Genomic DNA, 19,247 nt, shown 5'->3' with positions numbered 1-19,247 from the left:
AAACCAACATGATGTTTACATGTCACACATTATCACCCTGGTTGATTATGCTGGTGGTACGCATGGACGGCATAATGATCTCCGAGATGTCGGTACTACCATATGCCTTAATACAACCTTCCCAAAGTGTCATTGATCCGACATGGAAACCATGATCGTAGGACATGGATGCAATACACATACTATGATTAAAGGACTTTTCATTAACGCATGTGGGCTCAAACTACAATAAGGATTCATGATTCGATTATGCAATAACGAGGTGAAGTTTCAACTCTAATGAATTTACATTACCTGGTAGTCTAATACCAAGATTAAGAGCATAGCACAGCATACTACGATTTTGGTCCTCCAACTTTTATCTCGCTCAATATGATCTCTAAAGAATAGCGTAGGGGATACGCCCAATTTGGATAGCGGGAATGTTGCAGTAGTGGTAGAGCCTTGTCGTAGTTAGATGTCTCATCATTATGATATCCTTGGTTCTGAACAGCACGACCACCAAGGTATTTATCGGTGATGGTGCATGTTATTCATTACATCTCCATGGAAACTAGTCAAGGGCAATAGAAAATAAACATTCTTGCGACAAACATGAAAGCCTTCTCCGCTGATCAACATTGAAATACATGCACAACAAGTACATGCACATTATCAATCATATCAGCGTCTTGGGATAAATGATGCGTGTGTCACACAATACGTATTGCAATGCTTTTAAACCTATCATGGTACACTTTCATCATTGATTGTAAAAGGTAAAACGCCCGTGCAGATGAACATGAGCTATGCTGGTGACCTTGTGATAAGGTATGTGCGTCGTTTACGACATCTTTTTCCTTTTTAATGCCACACCATAGGTGCCCATCTAATGGCTATTATCTTTTGCTTTGGGGATATGAGCATGATAATGATGACAGGATGTGGCTCCATCAACAAAAGAAAGAGCTTCAGTGATATACGAATCATGAGCCTGAAGATGCTATATGTACATCCGTGCACTGCTGCATCTTGTGTTGTGCTGTGTATAAGAACACGTGCTATGACATGAGTATGACATGACTTTCAGATATGGGAGATCACCATACTGCTTTGGGGGGAAATGTGATATAATTTTTAACGCAGGTACCATACAACACACACCCAGGAAAGCAACATCGGTAGAGTAGTAGATAAAGTCAATGTGACAACAACGATGGCGACACACATGATGAATAAGCCAAGAATGCTTCGCGTATGAGAAAAAGTGTCATCATTTAATATGGGAGAGTGTGTCAGGATCATGTTTTGGTAAACAAAAAGTGACCTATATACATGCGTGTGTGTGTACAATGGCGCGCGTGAAAGGGCGTTTGTGGTCGTTTTGGGGGAGAATCAAGGGAAGGGGAGCGAGTGAAGAGGAACGCGCGAGACGTATTATTATTTCCTTTTTCTTTTTTACCTTCCACTGCTGCCGTTGTGTTCCTGGTTTACACACATGGCATTCTACAACTACTCTCATGGTCAACATCGCCACAATGACGAATTGACAAGCAAACTACAAGACGCTGCAGCCATCACAGCTCGTCAAGTTATTGAGAATGAACGTCTTCGTAAACGGCGATTTCCAATCTACCCGGGTCTAGAGCGGTTCGATATCGTGGATAAGCTTGGCGAGTATGTGAGAAGCGATATTGACATGCTATCCAAACGAAGGCTAATGCAACATGAATGATCCTGTAGTGGCGCGTTCTCAATCGTATATAAAGCTCGAGACCTGTCTACTGGGAAACATGTTGCCATCAAGGTGGTACGCAAGCATGCAATCGACAAGGTACATATATCGACATGTCTCCACTTATGAATCTGACAGCTTACATAACAACAACCATCAACCTTAGCATGGACAAACCCATCATTTGCATTCAAGTTTGAAGGAAAAGAAGCCTCGTGCCACTGAGGTAAAACAAGATGTATTTGAATCAAGAGGATATATACTAATGTATGGATGGATGGATGGATAGCGTGCGACTATTATGAAGGAGGTGCAAATCATGCAGCGAGGAAAGCACAAGAACTTGGTCCAACTGCTTCAGTTCTCCGAATCAGACGACTATTACTTTTTGGTCATGGAGCTATGCAAGGGCGGCGAGCTGTTTCACCAGATTGTGAAGTTGACCTACTTTAGCGAAGATGTCGCTCGTCATGTCATCACCCAAGTGGCTCAGGGCATTCGATATTTGCATGAAGAGTGTGGCATTGTACATCGTGATATCAAGCCTGAGAACATCCTCTTTGAACCAATTCCAATCATCCCGTCCAAGAATCCCAAGAATTTATTCGATGAAGACAAGATGGATGAAGGCGAGTTTCTACCAGGCGTTGGCGGTGGCGGCATTGGTTTGGTCAAGTTGGCTGATTTTGGATTAAGCAAGGTAAACAATACTGTTATCAGAGTGTCGGCGATAGTGATGATACTAATCTCTCTATACATGATGATGACAACAGGTGATTTGGGATAATCCAACATTGACGCCTTGTGGTACTGTGGGATACACTGCTCCTGAGATTGTGCGTGATCAAAAGTATACCAAAGGAGTGGACATGTGGGCCCTTGGATGTGTCTTGTATACCATGTTGTGCGGTTTTCCTCCATTTTATGACGAGTCGATCAATGCTCTCACTCAAAAGGTGGCTCGTGGTCAATATACCTTCTTGAGTCCATGGTGGGATCCTATCTCTACAGCTGCCAAGGATTTGATCACCCATTTGTTGTGCGTCAATCCAGAAGAACGATATACGATTGATGAATTCCTACGACATCCATGGATCACCCAGCAGCAGCAACCTATGCTACCTCCAGTGTCATCGCCTATTCCCACAGCCTCAATACCCCCTGAGCTCGATACCAATAACAAATCCCGACGAAGAAAGGATGCATTCTCACCGGGTGTCGCATCAATTAAGGAAATCTTGGATATCACTTATGCAGTCCAACGCATTGGAGAAGAAAAAGCACGCAAATTGGGAGGTGTTTTGGAAGAGGAAGATGAAGAAGAAGGATACACTGGAATTGGACAAAGTGCAAAGAAACCAGCTCAACAAGGTTTTCAATTGGATCTCGGCAAAGCTACCATCCTCAAGAACCGTAAAAAGCCTATTCCAATAGCATAGGATTCCCATCAATCTTTATTTATTCATTTTTTGTTTTCAATACCATCATCCTTATCCTTTTTACTATTGTTCCTTTGGTTGGGTCGGCGTCTATTACTAGGTTTGCTGTTGCCATCATCAGATGCCTTTTGTCGTTCTTTTGATGGTGATGGCTTTCCTCGTTTCCTGCTATCCTCATTCTTGGGTCGTGCATCAGGTCGCTTCGTATCATCATTGTTGGTGGTTGTGGTTGTGGTTGTGGTATCTTTGGGCTTGCGATTTGGCTTCCTCCTCTCTTTTGGCTTGTCACCATTGTTTGCCTTTTCTGGTTGAGCTCCTTCAGATGATGGTCCTTGTTTGCGTTGATCATTGTCTTTACGTCTTGGCTTATCACCTCTCTTTTCTCTTGGTTTGCCGCTACTTTCTTTTGATTGAGCAGTGTTGGATGGCTGAGAATCGTCATGTTTTGTGGATGGTCGTTGTTTTTTGCCTTTGTTGATATCAGGTTGTTTGTCTCCATTGTTTGGTGCCTTTCCATCCCCTGTCGAAGCCTTCTTTTTGCTCTTATCCTTGCGTGGTCGATCTTTGTCCTTGTCCTTTTTCTTGGTAGAGCCATCATCTTTACCAGCACCAGCTTCTCGCTCCTTCTTTTTGTCTTTGGATCGTGCATTGTCCTTCTTGCTCTCTTGTCGTTGACCTTTGGTAGAAGATGCTGAACCAGATGATTTGGCACCACGTTCCTTATCCTTTGGTTGACGTCTCTCATTGATGGCTCTCTTTGTATCAATCTTGAATGGCACAAACGGAGGTGGACCAGCATCTTGTTCACCACTCTCATCATTGATCTGCTTGCCTCGGAACCGCTTAACAAATTGCTATAGCTTTGTATATAAGTATACATTGATAATAAAAACATACACGAATCCCTATGACTTACTTTACCAGATCTCCAAGCATGCACCATCTCTTGTACATGTCCACCAAGGGGTTTAAGCATCCCTGGTCCAAGAAGCAGCAGTTGTTCCCTGATTTGGATAGGTTTGGTGACCATGAACTTGGATCCAGGAGGTGTCATAAGCCTATACACACACTTGTAAGTCATGATATCCTCAATGTTGCCATAGCAACCTTACGTGATGCAATCAACAGGACCCAAAAACTCGACACCTGTGAACTTCTTTTTTCCACCAGCAGTAAATGTCACGCGAAACAGACGTGGTTTCTCGACTTGGTGCGTACTAGGCATTGCCACATTGCGTACTTCGAGCAACTCAAGCACCAGAGGACCAGCCAATTCTGTGTTGCCCTTGATACTAGGTGGGTCACCGCCGATTTGACGTAGATCAAGCTGTAGAGAGTTGTGTTCAATGAGCGTGTGTCCATGAATAAACGTGTTGATTGTATACTACTTGCATCGAGAGCTGTTGCTACAATGTCATCGATCGTGGCTTCAGGCCCTACTTGCTCTTGCAGCGTAGCCAGTCCTTCATCGCTGATACACCAGCCTTGAGCTCGTAATGTTGTCTTCATAGCCGAAAGGGAAGCTAGTCGTCGGAAAATCAAGTTCGTAACTTGCTTATGCATTTCTCAGCAAACGCATCCATTGGACATCTTCAAGTCTGCTTTGCCGTTATGATTACTACGAAATCGACAGCGCATCGCACAATTCTTTTCACGAGCCATGATATTGACTTAAGGACACAAGAGAGAATCACGCATATATAGAAGCTTTTCATGTTACGTTTATGAGTCAAAGTATGGTATACGAGCAAAACAAAGTAAGGAAGATAAAAAGTTGAGAGCGAGTAACAACAAAAGAGTAGCAAAAGATCAAAAAGAATGTTGAATAGAAAAATGGGTGAGAGTAGTGGTGGATGGAGATGATGACTATGTACACAGAGAAGGAAGCACCTGGAGATCACTACTTGCGATTCTTGCCTTTCATCTTGCTGACACAGTTATTGCAATACCATTTCCCTTTGGGCACCGTTTTGAGATCAACACAAGCCAAGTGGAACCATTCAATCTCACACTAAGAAAGAAAACGTTACTCCTAGAACGGCTATACCTGTGACCATCCCTCCCAAATACTTACATCAGTGTTATCACATGCAACCATCTCGCCATAAGACACCTGCTGACAATAACAGTACAAGGGTTCATTTGGATCGATAGGTAATTCGGCTGGAATAGAGCTACTACTTTGCAATTGGTTAGTCCTCAAGATCATTACGAACCAGTGATAAGAAAGACATACTTCTTGACCTTTTTGCCTGTTTGAGCCAATGAATGCCAAGGTTAATGCTGTGTTGCGTATGCGGAGATTCATCGTCAACCTACCAGAATTCATATTCTTCTTATCCAACTTGATTCTAGATTCCTTCATGGCTTGGGAGCGCATTGATCCAGGTGGGGGAGAGCCATCCTTCAACTTACGCTCTAAAGAGAAACCCATTAATCCATTGGATCCATTGCCTCGTCATTTATAGCTTACTCTTGGATGCTGTATTATCTGCAGATGAACAACAAAGAATGATTGTTAGCTCCCATAACAAACACACACCCCAATCTCAGATCAACTCACCACGTTTATCCACCTTGCCTTCTTTACGATCCCGTTCATATGCTCGTGCAACTTTGTCCCTGGCAACTTCACGCAACAAGCTACGTGCCGATGGTGCCAAACCAGGCTGTGCAGTGATACGTTCGCGGCCCAAAGGTGCTTCTTCTTCAAATTTGACAAGATCAGCATCCAATCGATTGCAGTGTCGCTCCACCTGAAATAAAATATAAATGGATTTAGTCATACATTCACCATGTCCATCCAACCCAACACCCTTCTCTATTGACATACAGCATCGAATGTTGTCTTTGCAAGAGCCACTTTTTCCTCCCCTCGCTTGAGTGTTTCTGTCAAAAGGCTTCCCAGTTGCTTGAGCTTGTCGATGCGATCGTTGGGATCAAGGTCTCGAATGGTGTTGATCAGCGAAATGGACTCCTTGGCCACATTTTCAACGAGCTCTATTGAGACGAGTAAGCAACGTAGCGTTCGTTGTGAAGGACGTCATTGTCTAACCTTGAGCGTAACCATCCAATTCGCGTAGCAGTGTAAAATTGCGTTGCAGTTCCAAAGGAAGAGCTTCAATGGCTAGAAAACAAAGAGTAGCAGCAGCAGCAGCCAATGAGCCAATCACGTAAGAAGCGTCTGCTTTGTTCTTTCAAAGCACTCACTATCGATATAGTCATCGAGATACATCAAGTTGTCGACCTGATTGGCAGCAGCTGGTTTCATTGTGGTGGCAGTGGCAAGTGTTGATACGCGGAGACAAAAGTAAAAGGGAGGAAGCCATGGAAAGCTCAACAACCAAAGATATCGGCACGGCTTTTCTTTCCACCGACCATGTGTAACCACTCATGGACATTGTCAGCATTTCGGTTTTTCGGCGAGGTCAACGTTGTCTGTGTCTCTCATTTCGCTCATTGCAATGCCATGGTCTCGAGTGCATTGTCTTTTTGCATTCGTATGGGTCGTAATCCTATGCTTTGGCCGAGTCAATGCCCTTGAAGGCGATGAAATGCCCGAGTTTATCGACTGTTTGGGAAACTGCACCCTGCAAGATTGTGATAGCAACAACGATAGCAGCAACTTACCATTGTACCTACGAGCCTATTTCTGGACATGCCCTGACAATTGTGGATACAATTGCATGCACGCATACACCGATACGCACTCACCCATGCTGCAATTTTACGGCAAATGGCCATTTTATCGATTGTTTGGCATACAAGAACCAGCGTCAGTAGCATTCTCCATTGGCAACGGATTGGTGCACTTTTATTACTTGCGGGTGGCGCTGCGAGAAATACCGCCATCAAGCTGGTACATGCGACCTTTTGTCATCCTGTATGCTGCCATCAATATCAACACATGGATCCAATCCAGCATCTTCCATTCAAGAGATGTGTCACTAACCGAGCGCTTGGATTACTTTGGTGCCGCCTTGACTATCATCTATTCTCTATATTACGCCATCCTACGCATCTTTGGTGTTGAGCGTCGAGAACATCAAGTAACAATTGCCGGTGGATTGATGCTGTTGTACTTGGCCCACGTATTGTACATGTCATTGGTGTCATTTAATTATGTATACAACATGATTGCATGTGGTACCATTGCTGTTATTCAAGGCGCGCTGTGGATTATTTGGTATCTGGTTGTCGCATGGCAATGCAGGAGAAACGACATGGATCGGCAACAACTCATGTACGAGCACTGGGTAGTTTATTATGTCGCTGCCAATGCTGCTACTGTTATGCTTGAAGTGTTTGATTTCCCACCCCTGTGGCGAGTCTTTGATGCTCACAGCTTGTGGCATATGTCTACCATATTTGTCGCTCCTCTTTGGTATCATTTTGTCCTTCAAGATGCTCGCTATCAAACCAACTGGCGTATGATCAAGCAAGATGACGATAACGATAATGACAGCGGCTATGAGCAATATCCTCTCTTTTGATATGACTATCTCCTCCTCAAAATACAGCCACCGCCAATATCTTTATTTGCATTGGGGTCGAATGTTTTCAATCGTCGCACTGACCACCGGTTTAGGCAGCATAGATATCCGATATTAGATGAAATTTGTGTATATATATATGTGTGTGTGTGTGTGTGTTTACCATCAACAATTAAACAATTACCAGGCACATGCCGATCTTATCATATTCATTAGGGATATCTACACCATTGATCAATCTCTTTGTTTATCCCACGCTGATGATGATATATCATTTTGACTTTCAAGGGGGGAATTGTGGGTGGTGATGATGGGAAACAAGAACCCGTGGTCTTTTTCCAACAACCTTTCATCCTCGGTGTAAATAGAAGGTTTTATCAAGTATCACGCGAAAGAGTGTTATGCAATCGGGTGATTAGCACTTTTCTCTCTCACTCCCTTCTCATAACAAGAATAAAACGGGGATTCCTCGGCGTTTGTACAAAGAAAGCAACATGGTTGGCTGATAAGAGAGCGTGTGTGTGAGTGTCTAGATGCAAGATCGGAAAGATGCCGACCCAAAGACTTTCTCTGTTGCAGAAACAGGGATGGCTTTTTTGTTCATGTGGCCCACAAGTGGGATTGGTGCTATTCCATAATCAGGTATTCCGTTCCGAGATGGGCGTTTTCCTTGTATAACCATCATGAAAACTCCAAGCCAGCCAAGCATTGACATGACAATTGCAACATGCGGAGAAAGAACCACCCTGTCATGCATCAGAGCAACACACAGCCTTGTTTGCAACATGAAGGCGTTCCGTTGTCCTACTCCCCCCAATACATCTGACCATATCAAGCAAAAGCTGAAACACATCAATCCACCAGGTAGCAGCGTGTTGTAGTATGGTTATTCTCTCTCCTGCTTGCTTGAAAGTGACACGCCCAAATAAAATAGAGATCTTTATTTGCACCACGCCTGACACCCGAGGCACACAAATGTACATACATATACACACATTTCGTGAATGTGTTCAGCTGTTGTTTTGTGCGTGTATGTTGGTGTCGGCTATCATACCTGCATTGGTGAAACCGCAAATAATAAAGTAAGCACCATTGTTGGAAGATTATGAAAAGAGGAGGAATGAGCTATGTTTCCCTCTCTTTGTTCTTCTCAAGTTGCGTTCATATTCCGTCTTTGATTAAGATTTTTGTTTATCTGTCGCAAAGAAGGGGAACAGAGCTTGAGTGGGAGATGTGGCGGAAGGTTCCATCTATCCCCGCTATTGCCACTTGATGCATTCATCTCCACAACGGATCCCCTTTGTATCGTGTTTTCATTATAAGCTGCACCGTGCACATACGACGTTGTTCAAGGAAACACGACATGGCGAAAGGTACGTTGATTACTGCCGTGCAACGGAAAAGGCGTGGAATGAGCCGAGAAGGCTCGGGAGTTGATCCCGGGTAAGGCAAAAAGTAGAATGGTGTATCCGCGCCAAAATAGAGTTTTTGCCGCATGCAACACCCATTTACGGATACTCTTCGCTAAAAGGACAACTGCATCATCACCACCATTTTCACCACCTTTTATGCTTTGAAACCCAGGGAACTAGACATGCAAAAAGGATTGGGGGAGAAAAAGGTTCTTGTGGATCACCATCCTTGCCAAGAGAAGATAGAGAATATGCATGCAAGGTACACGGCAGGGCAAAGCATCTATTGAATGCAAAAAATCAGTCGAGAGCTACATGATTTCAAACATGGAAGGGGAACACCAGCACCACAGCAACAAAATCAGGAATGAGTGAGATTGGCTGGTGGCTATTATGGATCATACACAATGGGCAATGGCCACCTGACCAAAGCATCCACAACCCCTAATCCCGTTTCGTCTGTTCATTTAAAACAAGCTTGCCGTTTATTTACGTATTTCTTCCTCTTGCTTTTCTCCCTTTGTTGTTGCCAATGGTACACACCTTACATACTTTACGAACTTTTCCAGAAGAGCATTGATCACTGATACCATTTCGATGTGTGTGTAGACTATGCACGGCCCAATGTATTCACAACCACCAGCACCAGCACCCCATCCTTTCGGAACCCATCAAGCCGATCCTGCAGCAGCAGCAGCGGCAGCAGCTACTGCCACCACCCATCATCATAACAATGTCTCGACACCTACAACCAATAGCACAAATCAAGGCTTTTATACACAGCTACCACCCATCACAACAGCGGCTGTCAATCCAATGTCCGCAGCAGCAGCCCACTTTGCTGCAACCGATTTGCCTGAACCTAATGGTGGAAGCCTTAGCATGCTTGACCACAACAATACACATCATGATGACATGGATTCACGTAGATCCATTTCCACCACCAGCTCTTACTCAGCCGCAAGTATGGGTGGTCATGGCTCATGGATGTATCCAACACCACATCAACAGCTGCCGGCTGTTCCTAAAGATAGCATTTCGCCATCGGCATCATCCACACACGAGTTGCCATATCATGGACAACCAACACCCACACCATCATGTGAAAAAGCAAGCACAAGCAGCAGCAGCACTGCTACACATCCCAAGCGACATCGCACCCCATCAACCAAGGACATCCACGTGGAAAAGAATACCGAGGGCAAGCCACCTTACTCATATGCCACTCTCATCAAATACGCAATCGAAAATAGCCCACAAAAGAAGCTTACTTTGAGTGAAATTTACCAGTGGGTGATTGAACACTATCCTTACTACAGCACAGCTGGCACTGGTTGGAAGGTGTGTGTGTGTGTGTGTGAATAACGTTTTGTGTCAAAATCATTTTCAATGTTACTCATTTTCTTTCTTTACTTTAGAACTCTATCCGCCACAACCTTTCGTTAAACAAGAGCTTTGTACGTGTGGCACGACCGATTAATGAGCCTGGCAAAGGATCATATTGGGTGGTTGACTATAATGCCGTTGAAGCTGAACACCGTTCTCGTTACTCAATGTCTATGCGTGGTGGTCGTAATAGCCGTTCTGGAAGTGATCCTGCTCCCTCACCTTATCGTCCTGAATCATGGTCATCATCACTCAACCCTGGTGCCACAACTTCTGCAGCTGCCGCTAGTGGTCGACGATACCGTGATGGTCGTTCTTTATCCGCTGATGCAAATGCTTTGTCAATGTTGCCACAACAACCACATACCACCAACGCAGCTGCTGTTGCTGCTGCTGCTTCAAATACATATGGTTACTATCCTTACTACAACAGGCCTCACTTTGGTCATTATCATCCATCACCAACACAACAGCAACAACCACAAACACCTCATCATCATCATCACCACCATCATCATCATCATCCACAAATGCATCCACTCCAGCGACCTGTTGATAGCTTTTCCACTCGCTCTACCACGAGCGGCGGCCCGTGCGCTCAACCAGGAGGTACTTGTTGATACAATAAAAACAAACACACACACATTCATCTAAACAATATGTCTTTTTTTATTATTCTTTTGGTTTTCATGATTGATAGTATCCAGCATGGATGTGTACATGGAAGATGTTACCTTAGGGCATCCACCTCATCATCATTGCCATCACCATCATCGCCCTTCATCATCATCGGCATCTTTGCAGCATCAGCCTCTCACGATGCCATCGGAAACGATGTATGATACGACTACCCACGGCAATAGTAATATGTATGCATATGCATACGGGCATGCAGCATCATCGCAGCAGCAACAACAACCCCCATTGTCGTCGTCATCATCATCTAGGGTACCATCCCCCATACAAAACAACAGTAGCACTGCCGGTATTGTATCAGATCAAGGTGTCCATGCATATAACGCCACGTCAACACAAGCATCGGCCGATTCGGGTGCAGATAACAACAACGATGCTAGCCTCCCATCATCCCCCTCCACTACCAAATCACTCTCATCCACGTCTCCATCCTGGAATCATCATCTTGACAAGGCACCCAAACACCTTGACACTGCTGTTGCCTTTGATGCCTCCAATCAAGTACCATCACCTTTACCTGCAGCATGGCCCTTGTAAAAAAAACATTTATCATAGTGCATCATTATGTATTCCCCACCAGCATCATTTACTATCACCAACAGCAACATTGATCTCATGTCATTTATACCATCAGCCTGTAATGCTGTAAACAGGCTTTTTCTTTGTATTTCTTGTATGCAATACATCTATGATTGTTCTAGCTGCTTTTCTTTTCGACATGCGTAATAGGAGTGAATCTTGTCATCATAGCCTATGAACCTTGTGCAATGCAATCCCGAGCTTCCGAAATCGAGAAGGGAAATAGGATATCTAAATCGAGAGCGGTGTATCGTTGCATAAAGTTCATTCTCTTCCTTTGCTATTCTTACCTTTGACACAAATGACGGCCAATGGACGTACCCACCATTTCAAAGTTCCTTATCAGTGACAACGACCGTGGATACTCAATGCCGTGAAGGATAAAAGAATAAGAAAGGTATGGAATGAGGCGTACATGAAGGCACCATTGCAAACTGACATTGGAGGAACCCAATAGGAGCAAACACCACAACCTTTACCCACGTCAAATGACACGCCGCGAGAGCATTGCAGTGGTGGTCTTGAGCCTTATCGACAAGAAGAAACATGGTGTGCAGATTGATCCTTGTACAGCTACCAACGACTTGTGGATGGTATCGACAACCAGCAACCATGATGGCAGTGGAGGAGGTTCACGCTTTGGTATGCAAGCAGAGAATGAGGAAGGACTCATCAGCACTGGTCCATGATCATGTACGAAGGCTTGAATGGGGTTGCTCAAAGGTAATGGGATGGGTATACAACGTTAGCTCTTTATTCACCATCCTTCAGCTTTCTTTGTTTTATGATTTCATTATTACACTACACGAGGCGTCCTGGTATCATCCAACAATGACACGACTACGCACACAACAACGGACAAGTCGTCAACTACATCATCCAACATTGTATTGCACCAAAAGACCATCCCTTCTTGATCAGCATCTTCTTTCGTACACAAGCATCCTCTTCCTTCCATGATCAACCAGAAGAAGGATATGGCGTTCGTGTTTTCTTATTCTATCCAGGCATGTGGAATGTAATGGACAGGCTCAAGTGGATCATGGAGATGTTATCATCAACGTACACGCTTTGCAAGGAGTACAAGGATATCCAACACATCATCTCGTTCGATTGGCCCCCACCTGAGACATGCTTTCGGTACCAAGTGATCAACGTATGTACGAGCTTTACTATCATCACACTCCTGCTGAGATACTCTTGGCGAACGTTGATGGAGACCTTGACAATGTGCTGAAGGAGATATGGTTGTAATTATCTGGAACCTGCTGATTCGACTCCAACCGATCGTCTCCCTGACGCACCATCCCTGATAAGGTTGCTCAGTGGATTCGGATGAGATTCAAGATTTTTCATGTACAAGCGTGGTGAATCATTTGGCAGCTGGTCTCCCAAACAGCTTGCTTAAGGACGCATTTGGATATGTATACAAGGATACACAAGCTTCTGATGCAATGAACGCATGGATTACGTGGTGTACTATATCTGATCTCGCCTACAACTACGCGTTTAGCTATGTATTGCTGCTTACAGCCGGATAGTAAGACGACACTTTTAGGGTAGAAATGGTCAATAAAAGCAACATTATGATACTCAATGAGAAAATGGTCATTGTTGATGCATTGGATGTATTAATGGTCAAACATTAAGATGGCACCTTGTTATCAAAAGATGCGATAGTCCACTCTCACAAGCCAGGCTACAACCCTGAAATGGCATTAACCACCGAATCCACAACGATAAGAGTGCGACGAATTACTTAATTACAAGATGTCACCTATGGATTGTGCTCCCAGCAATTCAAGCAATTCCAGCCCATCCACCAGTATCAAATGTCATCATCCCATTAGCTGTGTCCACAATAGAACCACCAAGAACCACAACTCCTCGACGAGCATATTGAAAGCCCCACAGTGTTGAGCGTTTTAAATAAAGCATAATGTCATGGTTGATTGGAACCTTTATATATATCAAGAAAGCTTGTAGCTACTGTATCCAAGTCGACCCCGTCCATGGCAACAATGAATAATACCATCACTACCTGAAAACAAGTGCGTGAATGTGCGTATATAACCCATACCCCAACAGCCATTTCCACTATCATAAGACTCAATATATACAACAGACCTTGGATACAATCGTGTGAGGAGAGTCGCCTTGTTCACTAGCACGTAGCAATGAGCTCGAATCAGAATGCGACAGACGCATGAGCAGATGCAGCACACGCCCATCTTTTTGGCCAACAAAGTTCTCTGCATCGCAAAAGCAGATGGCGTATCCGAGGACACACCACTCGATTGCTCGGAGTACAAGGATGGTTATCATCATAGGTGAGCTTGCCTTGTGGATAAACAAAGCGAACAAAGAATTAGATCTACAGGCGATTGCTGACGCGTATTTGTATTTTTGCATCCCAGCAACCACAGGAGCCCATCCCACCCACCGGTTGCTGTGACACCATGTTTAGGTAAGCATAAGTTAATTTGAATTTATTGTCGCTTTTCAACAAAGACCTTGATACCATTCTTCATGGGTAATGTGAGAGAAGTGATATAGGTGACCTCTTGATCATGTGCAAGCGTAAACTTGTATCGACGTAGCAACATCACAATGGCCACGAGCGACTCCAATGTGGCAAGTTGTTGACCTAAGCATACACGAGGGCCTGCATGGAATGCTGGCCATTGTCCTTGAGACTCACGCTTAAGTTGACCATCTTCATTGAACCAACGCTCAGGCTTGAAGCTCTTGGCATCAGCACCCCATAGCTTAGTAGAGCGACCCATTGCATAAGGATGCCACGTTACGTAATCGCCAGCTTGAACATGGGTGCCATCCGGTAATACATCGTCATTGAGCGCATATTTTTGATTTCCTGGTACTGATGGGAATAGGCGTAGCACTTCATAAAGACTATGTATGCATATAGGTTGGTCATGTGTGCGACATGTTTATGTGTGTACCCATCATCATCATCATACTTACACAGCATGGGCATATGGCATGTCCTTGATAGCTTCATACAATGCAGGTGAGTCGCTTTCAAGATCGGCATTTACATGTTCAAAAATCTCATCAACCAGCTTCTTCTCCACACGTGGATGCAACATGAGATTATAAAATGTCCACGATAATGCTTGAGCAGTAGTGTCACGACCAGCAATAATAAAGTTGATGATGATATCACGTAATCCACGATCATCAAGTAACTCGCCATTTTCATCTCTTGTGTTCATGAAACGGGATAGCAGATCTTTGAATGTGTGACCCTCAGCCATTTGTTGACGACGCTCCTTAATAACCTTGAAAGCAAAGTCGTCGACCACCTTAAGATGATGTGACGGGCCCTTGCGCCAAGGTACAAATACAGACTGCAACGCTTCATACGATTTCCAGAATGGGAAAGCTACACGCCACGATGCTTTGTGTTGGCATACATCAAAGGATTGCGCGAATTCGACCTGCTTCTCCTGCTGCAAGCCATGCAACTTTACACCGAATCCGAGACTACGTGATGTGTCAGGCTACTATTGCAGATAGCATATGATGTTGAATAATTATACACTTACAGCACAAATGAATCCAATGTAAACTTGTACATGAGATCATGGAAATCGACCACTCGATGGTTTTTGGCAGCTGAATCAAGAATATGATCCGTTACGTATTGCATCTCTTGCACAAACACGCTATGCACAATATTAGCAACCGAACATGTTGGGGCATTGGGGTTCATGCTTACTCTGTAAAGTGGTCACGGAAGTTTTTGACTGAGAAAATAAAGCTGGCAGCCTTTCGTTGGAAACGCCATTGGGCACCATTGGCATTAAAGATACCATGTCCCAAAAGATCGTGCATAGCGGCTTGTAGCTGTGGTCCTTTAGCATAATTTTCAAAGTTATCTAAAGGTGCGTGTAAGCATGTTGTGGCATGTGTGTATTGTAATTGATACAATGATCCTTACTTTTAAGCACATGTTCAACGTTCTCTGGATTGATTGTAAAAATTCTTCGCTTGACACCAAAACTCGATGAAGTTCTACGTAACACAAATGCAGGTAAGTTTCACTCGAGTCATAGCGCACTTTCAGAGGCACCACCAACATACACAGTCAACGAATCGAGACTTTCAAAGTTATCCAGTTGCAAGTCATGCAATCGATATCGGTTGGAAAGAACGATTGGAAGCATTCCCAACAATGGCACGCCTTTACGATGGGGAATACCTTCACGGTACTCGTCAAAGATAGCTCTGTCTGGATACTTGGCCATCAAAAGAGCCAATACGCCAGCGCTCGCAAGGCCCACCTTGCCTGTTGTTGATAGCTGCTCGCTGATATCTGTCAATGGTGACATGGAAAAGAAGAAAGAATAATGAAGAGAGGGAGAGAGTTAGGGAGAAAAAGAGAAAAGCAAAAAGAAGACAACGAATGCGGGGGAAAACTGAATCAAAACGGGTCAACGTGCATACAGCTTATCAACGATCTGATTCGTGTAACCTTGACAACGCAGATGGAATGCTACCCCATCGAGGAAAAAAAAGATGATGATACTGTGAATCATTATCAATTTCGATTGCTAATGACGTGGGAAGGCAGATGATGGCTGTGTGAACTGGATTCTCTCATCTGCATCAGGCAAATGATCCTTTGTTGCGTTTTTGGCAATGGGGTAAAATCACATGCGTTTTTCAATATGAAAGGAAAAACTTTCGGGGACACGAAAATGACTAGCTGTGTTCATGGTGCAACAGCAAAAGTTGACATTCATCATCCTTGGCACAAAGGGTCTTTGAGGTATCCATACGCTTTAATTAGGGGTACTAAAAGCACTATCTTATAGTGTCCTACTCTATCGACATAAGAAAGTTACAAACCTTAAGCACAAAAGCGGCAAAATAAAAGATGCAGACAAAGAGGTACCTCCTGAAGGGGCCATCGGCAATGCTAGATCGATTACGTTTCGGGCTCAGAATAGAGAGGTTGTTGCTTCAAACCAGCTTTCACCTGGACAACCCAATGTCAGTGAGATGGCAGCATCACTTGCAGATGAACGTCGACATTGAGTGAAAGCACGGCATTGAGTATTGTTCCTTGGGCGCATTGGAGAGCTTGAAAAGTTATACTCGTCTGATCGTCCCATCCAGGGTCCTCTATTGCAGCTACTTCCAGCCGATGAATGTCGAAAGGGTCCAAACGATCCATGGGTCATTTCCTTTGGCAGCGACTTCGAACCTTGCGAGATGCTGTTGGCACGCTTGATTTGCTGGCTATCGAATGCAGGAGATCCTTTTGTTTTAGACAACTTTTTATGCTCTTGTATCATTTCCCTGCATCACCTTCCTTGCGTTTACTATTTACGAGGATTATTCACAAGCAATTAATACGACGTCAGCATGATGGAAAAAGAGGGGGGAAAAGTGTTCGGATTGCTGGAAAGCTGGTGGATGGGGTATGTTTTACATGTGGATACGTTATACGGTTTTGATTTGGGGTGAGCTGGATGCCTTTGTGGAAGTTGTGAGCACGCAATCTCTCTGCATTGAATGGGTTGAAAGGGCTAACGTGGCACAAGTGGTTATCAAGTGTCAAAAAGAGATGGATGTGACAGTAAAAGGATGACTTTATGAGCACGTTGGCTGCTTACAGGTTCTGAAAGAGAACATGCGTGAGGAGGGGATCAAACAAGGTGATAAAGGGAGAGCTGATGAATGGTTTTCAAGACATGGGGATGTACAAAGGACAAAAAGATTAAGACGTTGATGGCATGTAAATCATTTTGTTTCATCAGCCATCTTAGGTTTGCATGCTTTGCATAATGATCATCATGACGCTGAGAGTAAGACTATACATACGATGGATTACAGGGTTTTAAAAGTTTGAGATTTTAATTGAAAACGACATGATTTGCACAGCCATGTGAGAGGCAAACACAATGACAAAGGAGTGAATAGTGTAATGTCTTGAAAGCGAGTAGATTTTGACAACCAAGGAACTCCAGAAGACGCCCGGATAGATAAGAACACCAACAAAAGCCGACCCCGCCCCCCGGTGGAGGAGGCAGAGTCGGACTACACCCCATCCATAAGCGACGCAATCTATCACCCACCCAGCCAGCGAACGCGCACGCAGAGGGAGAAGGCCTATATTTGATAACAGTGATTGTAAGCAATGTGGAAAAGTAATGGATGTAGTTGACAACGAAAAGTTGGATAAAGGATAACATACCGGGTGGAGATGAACTCAAAAAAACGCGTAAAGAAAAGAAAAGAAGATGTGCCCAATGACACATCCTTTTATATTCGCGATCATGAGTACCCTTTGCAACACAAGGAAAACTCGTGTGGCTTACCCATGTCAACCTTGCAACCAAAAGCGCGTGTTTGTTTATCACGTACCCTCACCTAAGAGAGAGAGGATGTGTGTGTCATGTACCCCATGGCGATTTTGCCATGGAGTGTGTACCCTGTATGTTATGCCCGTTTTCACCGCAACGAAGCCAAGTACCAATGTATACATAAAAGAGCCGGAAGGGAAAAGACAAAGTTTACGCCATATCCTTTGCTGGTAATCGCATGGTGTGCCGTGTCACAGTCATGCAAACGCATACGTTTCAGGTTCTTTTAGCCTCATCCCAAATACTAAACGTCCAAACTTTCTCTCTCGTCCTGTCATCCTATATACACATACAAGACACGTATTCTATTTGCTATGTTTTACGTTTGCATTGGTTGACAAGTTATCTTTTTAAGGAGATAAACGATCACACACCCTATGGTTGTGGCGTCTATGTAATCGTCATTGAAATGGGTGATTGTAGTAGATAGCTAGTAGAGGTGAAATTGTCGTACGCGTCATTGGATTACAAACAAAAGATCGCCCTGCAGCCGACTATCCACACGTTTGTCTTTTCTTATGCAGCCAAGTTTATGGATGTTTCTGCTTGGAATTCGCTCAACACCTCCCCGTTGTAACACAAAAAACCATCGTCACCGAAAACACATGCATACACACATAACAACTTTGGCGTGAAAAGGTGGTGCGTGCGTGAAAACTACTATACGGCTACCATGCAATTATGCATACCATTACTATCACCAACCTGTGGTACTCGGATGAATGCAATAGCCATTGCTAGTCAAATTACCAATGAAGGGCCATTGTAATCAAAGCCATCAGAGTGGGCTTCATCCTATCAGCATGCTGCGAATGTTCCATCAAGTTTTTATATATATGCAGCTGCACCCTATCTCACGTGGTATAGTGCAGCCGCATCGTATACATGAATAAAGATAAGCCGGGCTGTATCTTTGATTATTCCAAGCTGTAGTTAAGGAGCCGTAGCATAGACCATTGTATACCGCACAGCCATAACTGGATAATGAAAGCTATTCATTGGGCATGCTGTAATGAAAAAAGTAAGGAGATGATAAAGGTGGAGCATGCTAGTAGCTCGGTTAAAATCGCCAAGTGCTAATTCGAAGCTCCAACCTTCTACAAAGAATACGATCTATCAACATTGACAAGATC

At 44.0% G+C, this 19,247-nt stretch overlaps 7 protein-coding genes across 7 annotated transcripts; 4 read left to right on the top strand and 3 right to left on the bottom strand.

Moving 5' to 3' along the window:
- Positions 1–1,477: 1,477 nt before the first annotated feature.
- On the top strand, positions 1,478–3,153 carry O0I10_012024 (uncharacterized protein; the record flags this gene model as incomplete). The annotated part of the gene is made up of 5 exons (XM_058491973.1): positions 1,478–1,656; positions 1,723–1,813; positions 1,881–1,940; positions 2,004–2,414; positions 2,488–3,153. The coding sequence occupies 5 exons, from the start codon at positions 1,478–1,480 to the stop codon at positions 3,151–3,153; spliced, it is 1,407 nt and encodes a 468-aa protein (XP_058337267.1).
- A 23-nt stretch (positions 3,154–3,176) lies between these two features.
- On the bottom strand, positions 3,177–4,662 carry O0I10_012023 (uncharacterized protein; the record flags this gene model as incomplete). The annotated part of the gene is made up of 4 exons (XM_058491972.1): positions 3,177–4,007; positions 4,070–4,211; positions 4,266–4,480; positions 4,546–4,662. 4 exons carry the CDS (start codon positions 4,660–4,662, stop codon positions 3,177–3,179), a joined length of 1,305 nt encoding a protein of 434 aa, XP_058337266.1.
- A 391-nt stretch (positions 4,663–5,053) lies between these two features.
- Positions 5,054–6,424, bottom strand: O0I10_012022 (uncharacterized protein; the record flags this gene model as incomplete). Its single annotated transcript, XM_058491971.1, has 9 exons — positions 5,054–5,164; positions 5,228–5,333; positions 5,390–5,405; positions 5,473–5,571; positions 5,627–5,644; positions 5,717–5,909; positions 5,987–6,153; positions 6,209–6,280; positions 6,364–6,424. 9 exons carry the CDS (start codon positions 6,422–6,424, stop codon positions 5,054–5,056), a joined length of 843 nt encoding a protein of 280 aa, XP_058337265.1.
- Positions 6,425–6,617: 193 nt separating this feature from the next.
- On the top strand, positions 6,618–7,646 carry O0I10_012021 (uncharacterized protein; the record flags this gene model as incomplete). Its single annotated transcript, XM_058491970.1, has 1 exon — positions 6,618–7,646. One exon carries the CDS (start codon positions 6,618–6,620, stop codon positions 7,644–7,646), a length of 1,029 nt encoding a protein of 342 aa, XP_058337264.1.
- Positions 7,647–9,670: 2,024 nt separating this feature from the next.
- O0I10_012020 (uncharacterized protein) lies at positions 9,671–11,677 on the top strand (the record flags this gene model as incomplete). The annotated part of the gene is made up of 3 exons (XM_058491969.1): positions 9,671–10,399; positions 10,477–11,053; positions 11,145–11,677. 3 exons carry the CDS (start codon positions 9,671–9,673, stop codon positions 11,675–11,677), a joined length of 1,839 nt encoding a protein of 612 aa, XP_058337263.1.
- A 530-nt stretch (positions 11,678–12,207) lies between these two features.
- On the top strand, positions 12,208–12,408 carry O0I10_012019 (uncharacterized protein; the record flags this gene model as incomplete). Its single annotated transcript, XM_058491968.1, has 1 exon — positions 12,208–12,408. One exon carries the CDS (start codon positions 12,208–12,210, stop codon positions 12,406–12,408), a length of 201 nt encoding a protein of 66 aa, XP_058337262.1.
- Positions 12,409–14,208: 1,800 nt separating this feature from the next.
- O0I10_012018 (uncharacterized protein) lies at positions 14,209–16,074 on the bottom strand (the record flags this gene model as incomplete). The annotated part of the gene is made up of 6 exons (XM_058491967.1): positions 14,209–14,632; positions 14,705–15,226; positions 15,289–15,408; positions 15,462–15,621; positions 15,684–15,757; positions 15,827–16,074. The coding sequence occupies 6 exons, from the start codon at positions 16,072–16,074 to the stop codon at positions 14,209–14,211; spliced, it is 1,548 nt and encodes a 515-aa protein (XP_058337261.1).
- Between the last annotated feature and the right edge of the window lie 3,173 nt (positions 16,075–19,247).

Source organism: Lichtheimia ornata (assembly GCF_029851405.1).
Source record: "Lichtheimia ornata isolate CBS 291.66 chromosome Unknown scaffold00108, whole genome shotgun sequence".
Taxonomy (NCBI): Eukaryota; Fungi; Mucoromycota; class Mucoromycetes; order Mucorales; family Lichtheimiaceae; genus Lichtheimia; species Lichtheimia ornata.
The sequence above is the reverse complement of the archived record's forward strand: the minus strand, read 5'-3'. Positions and strand labels throughout refer to the sequence as shown.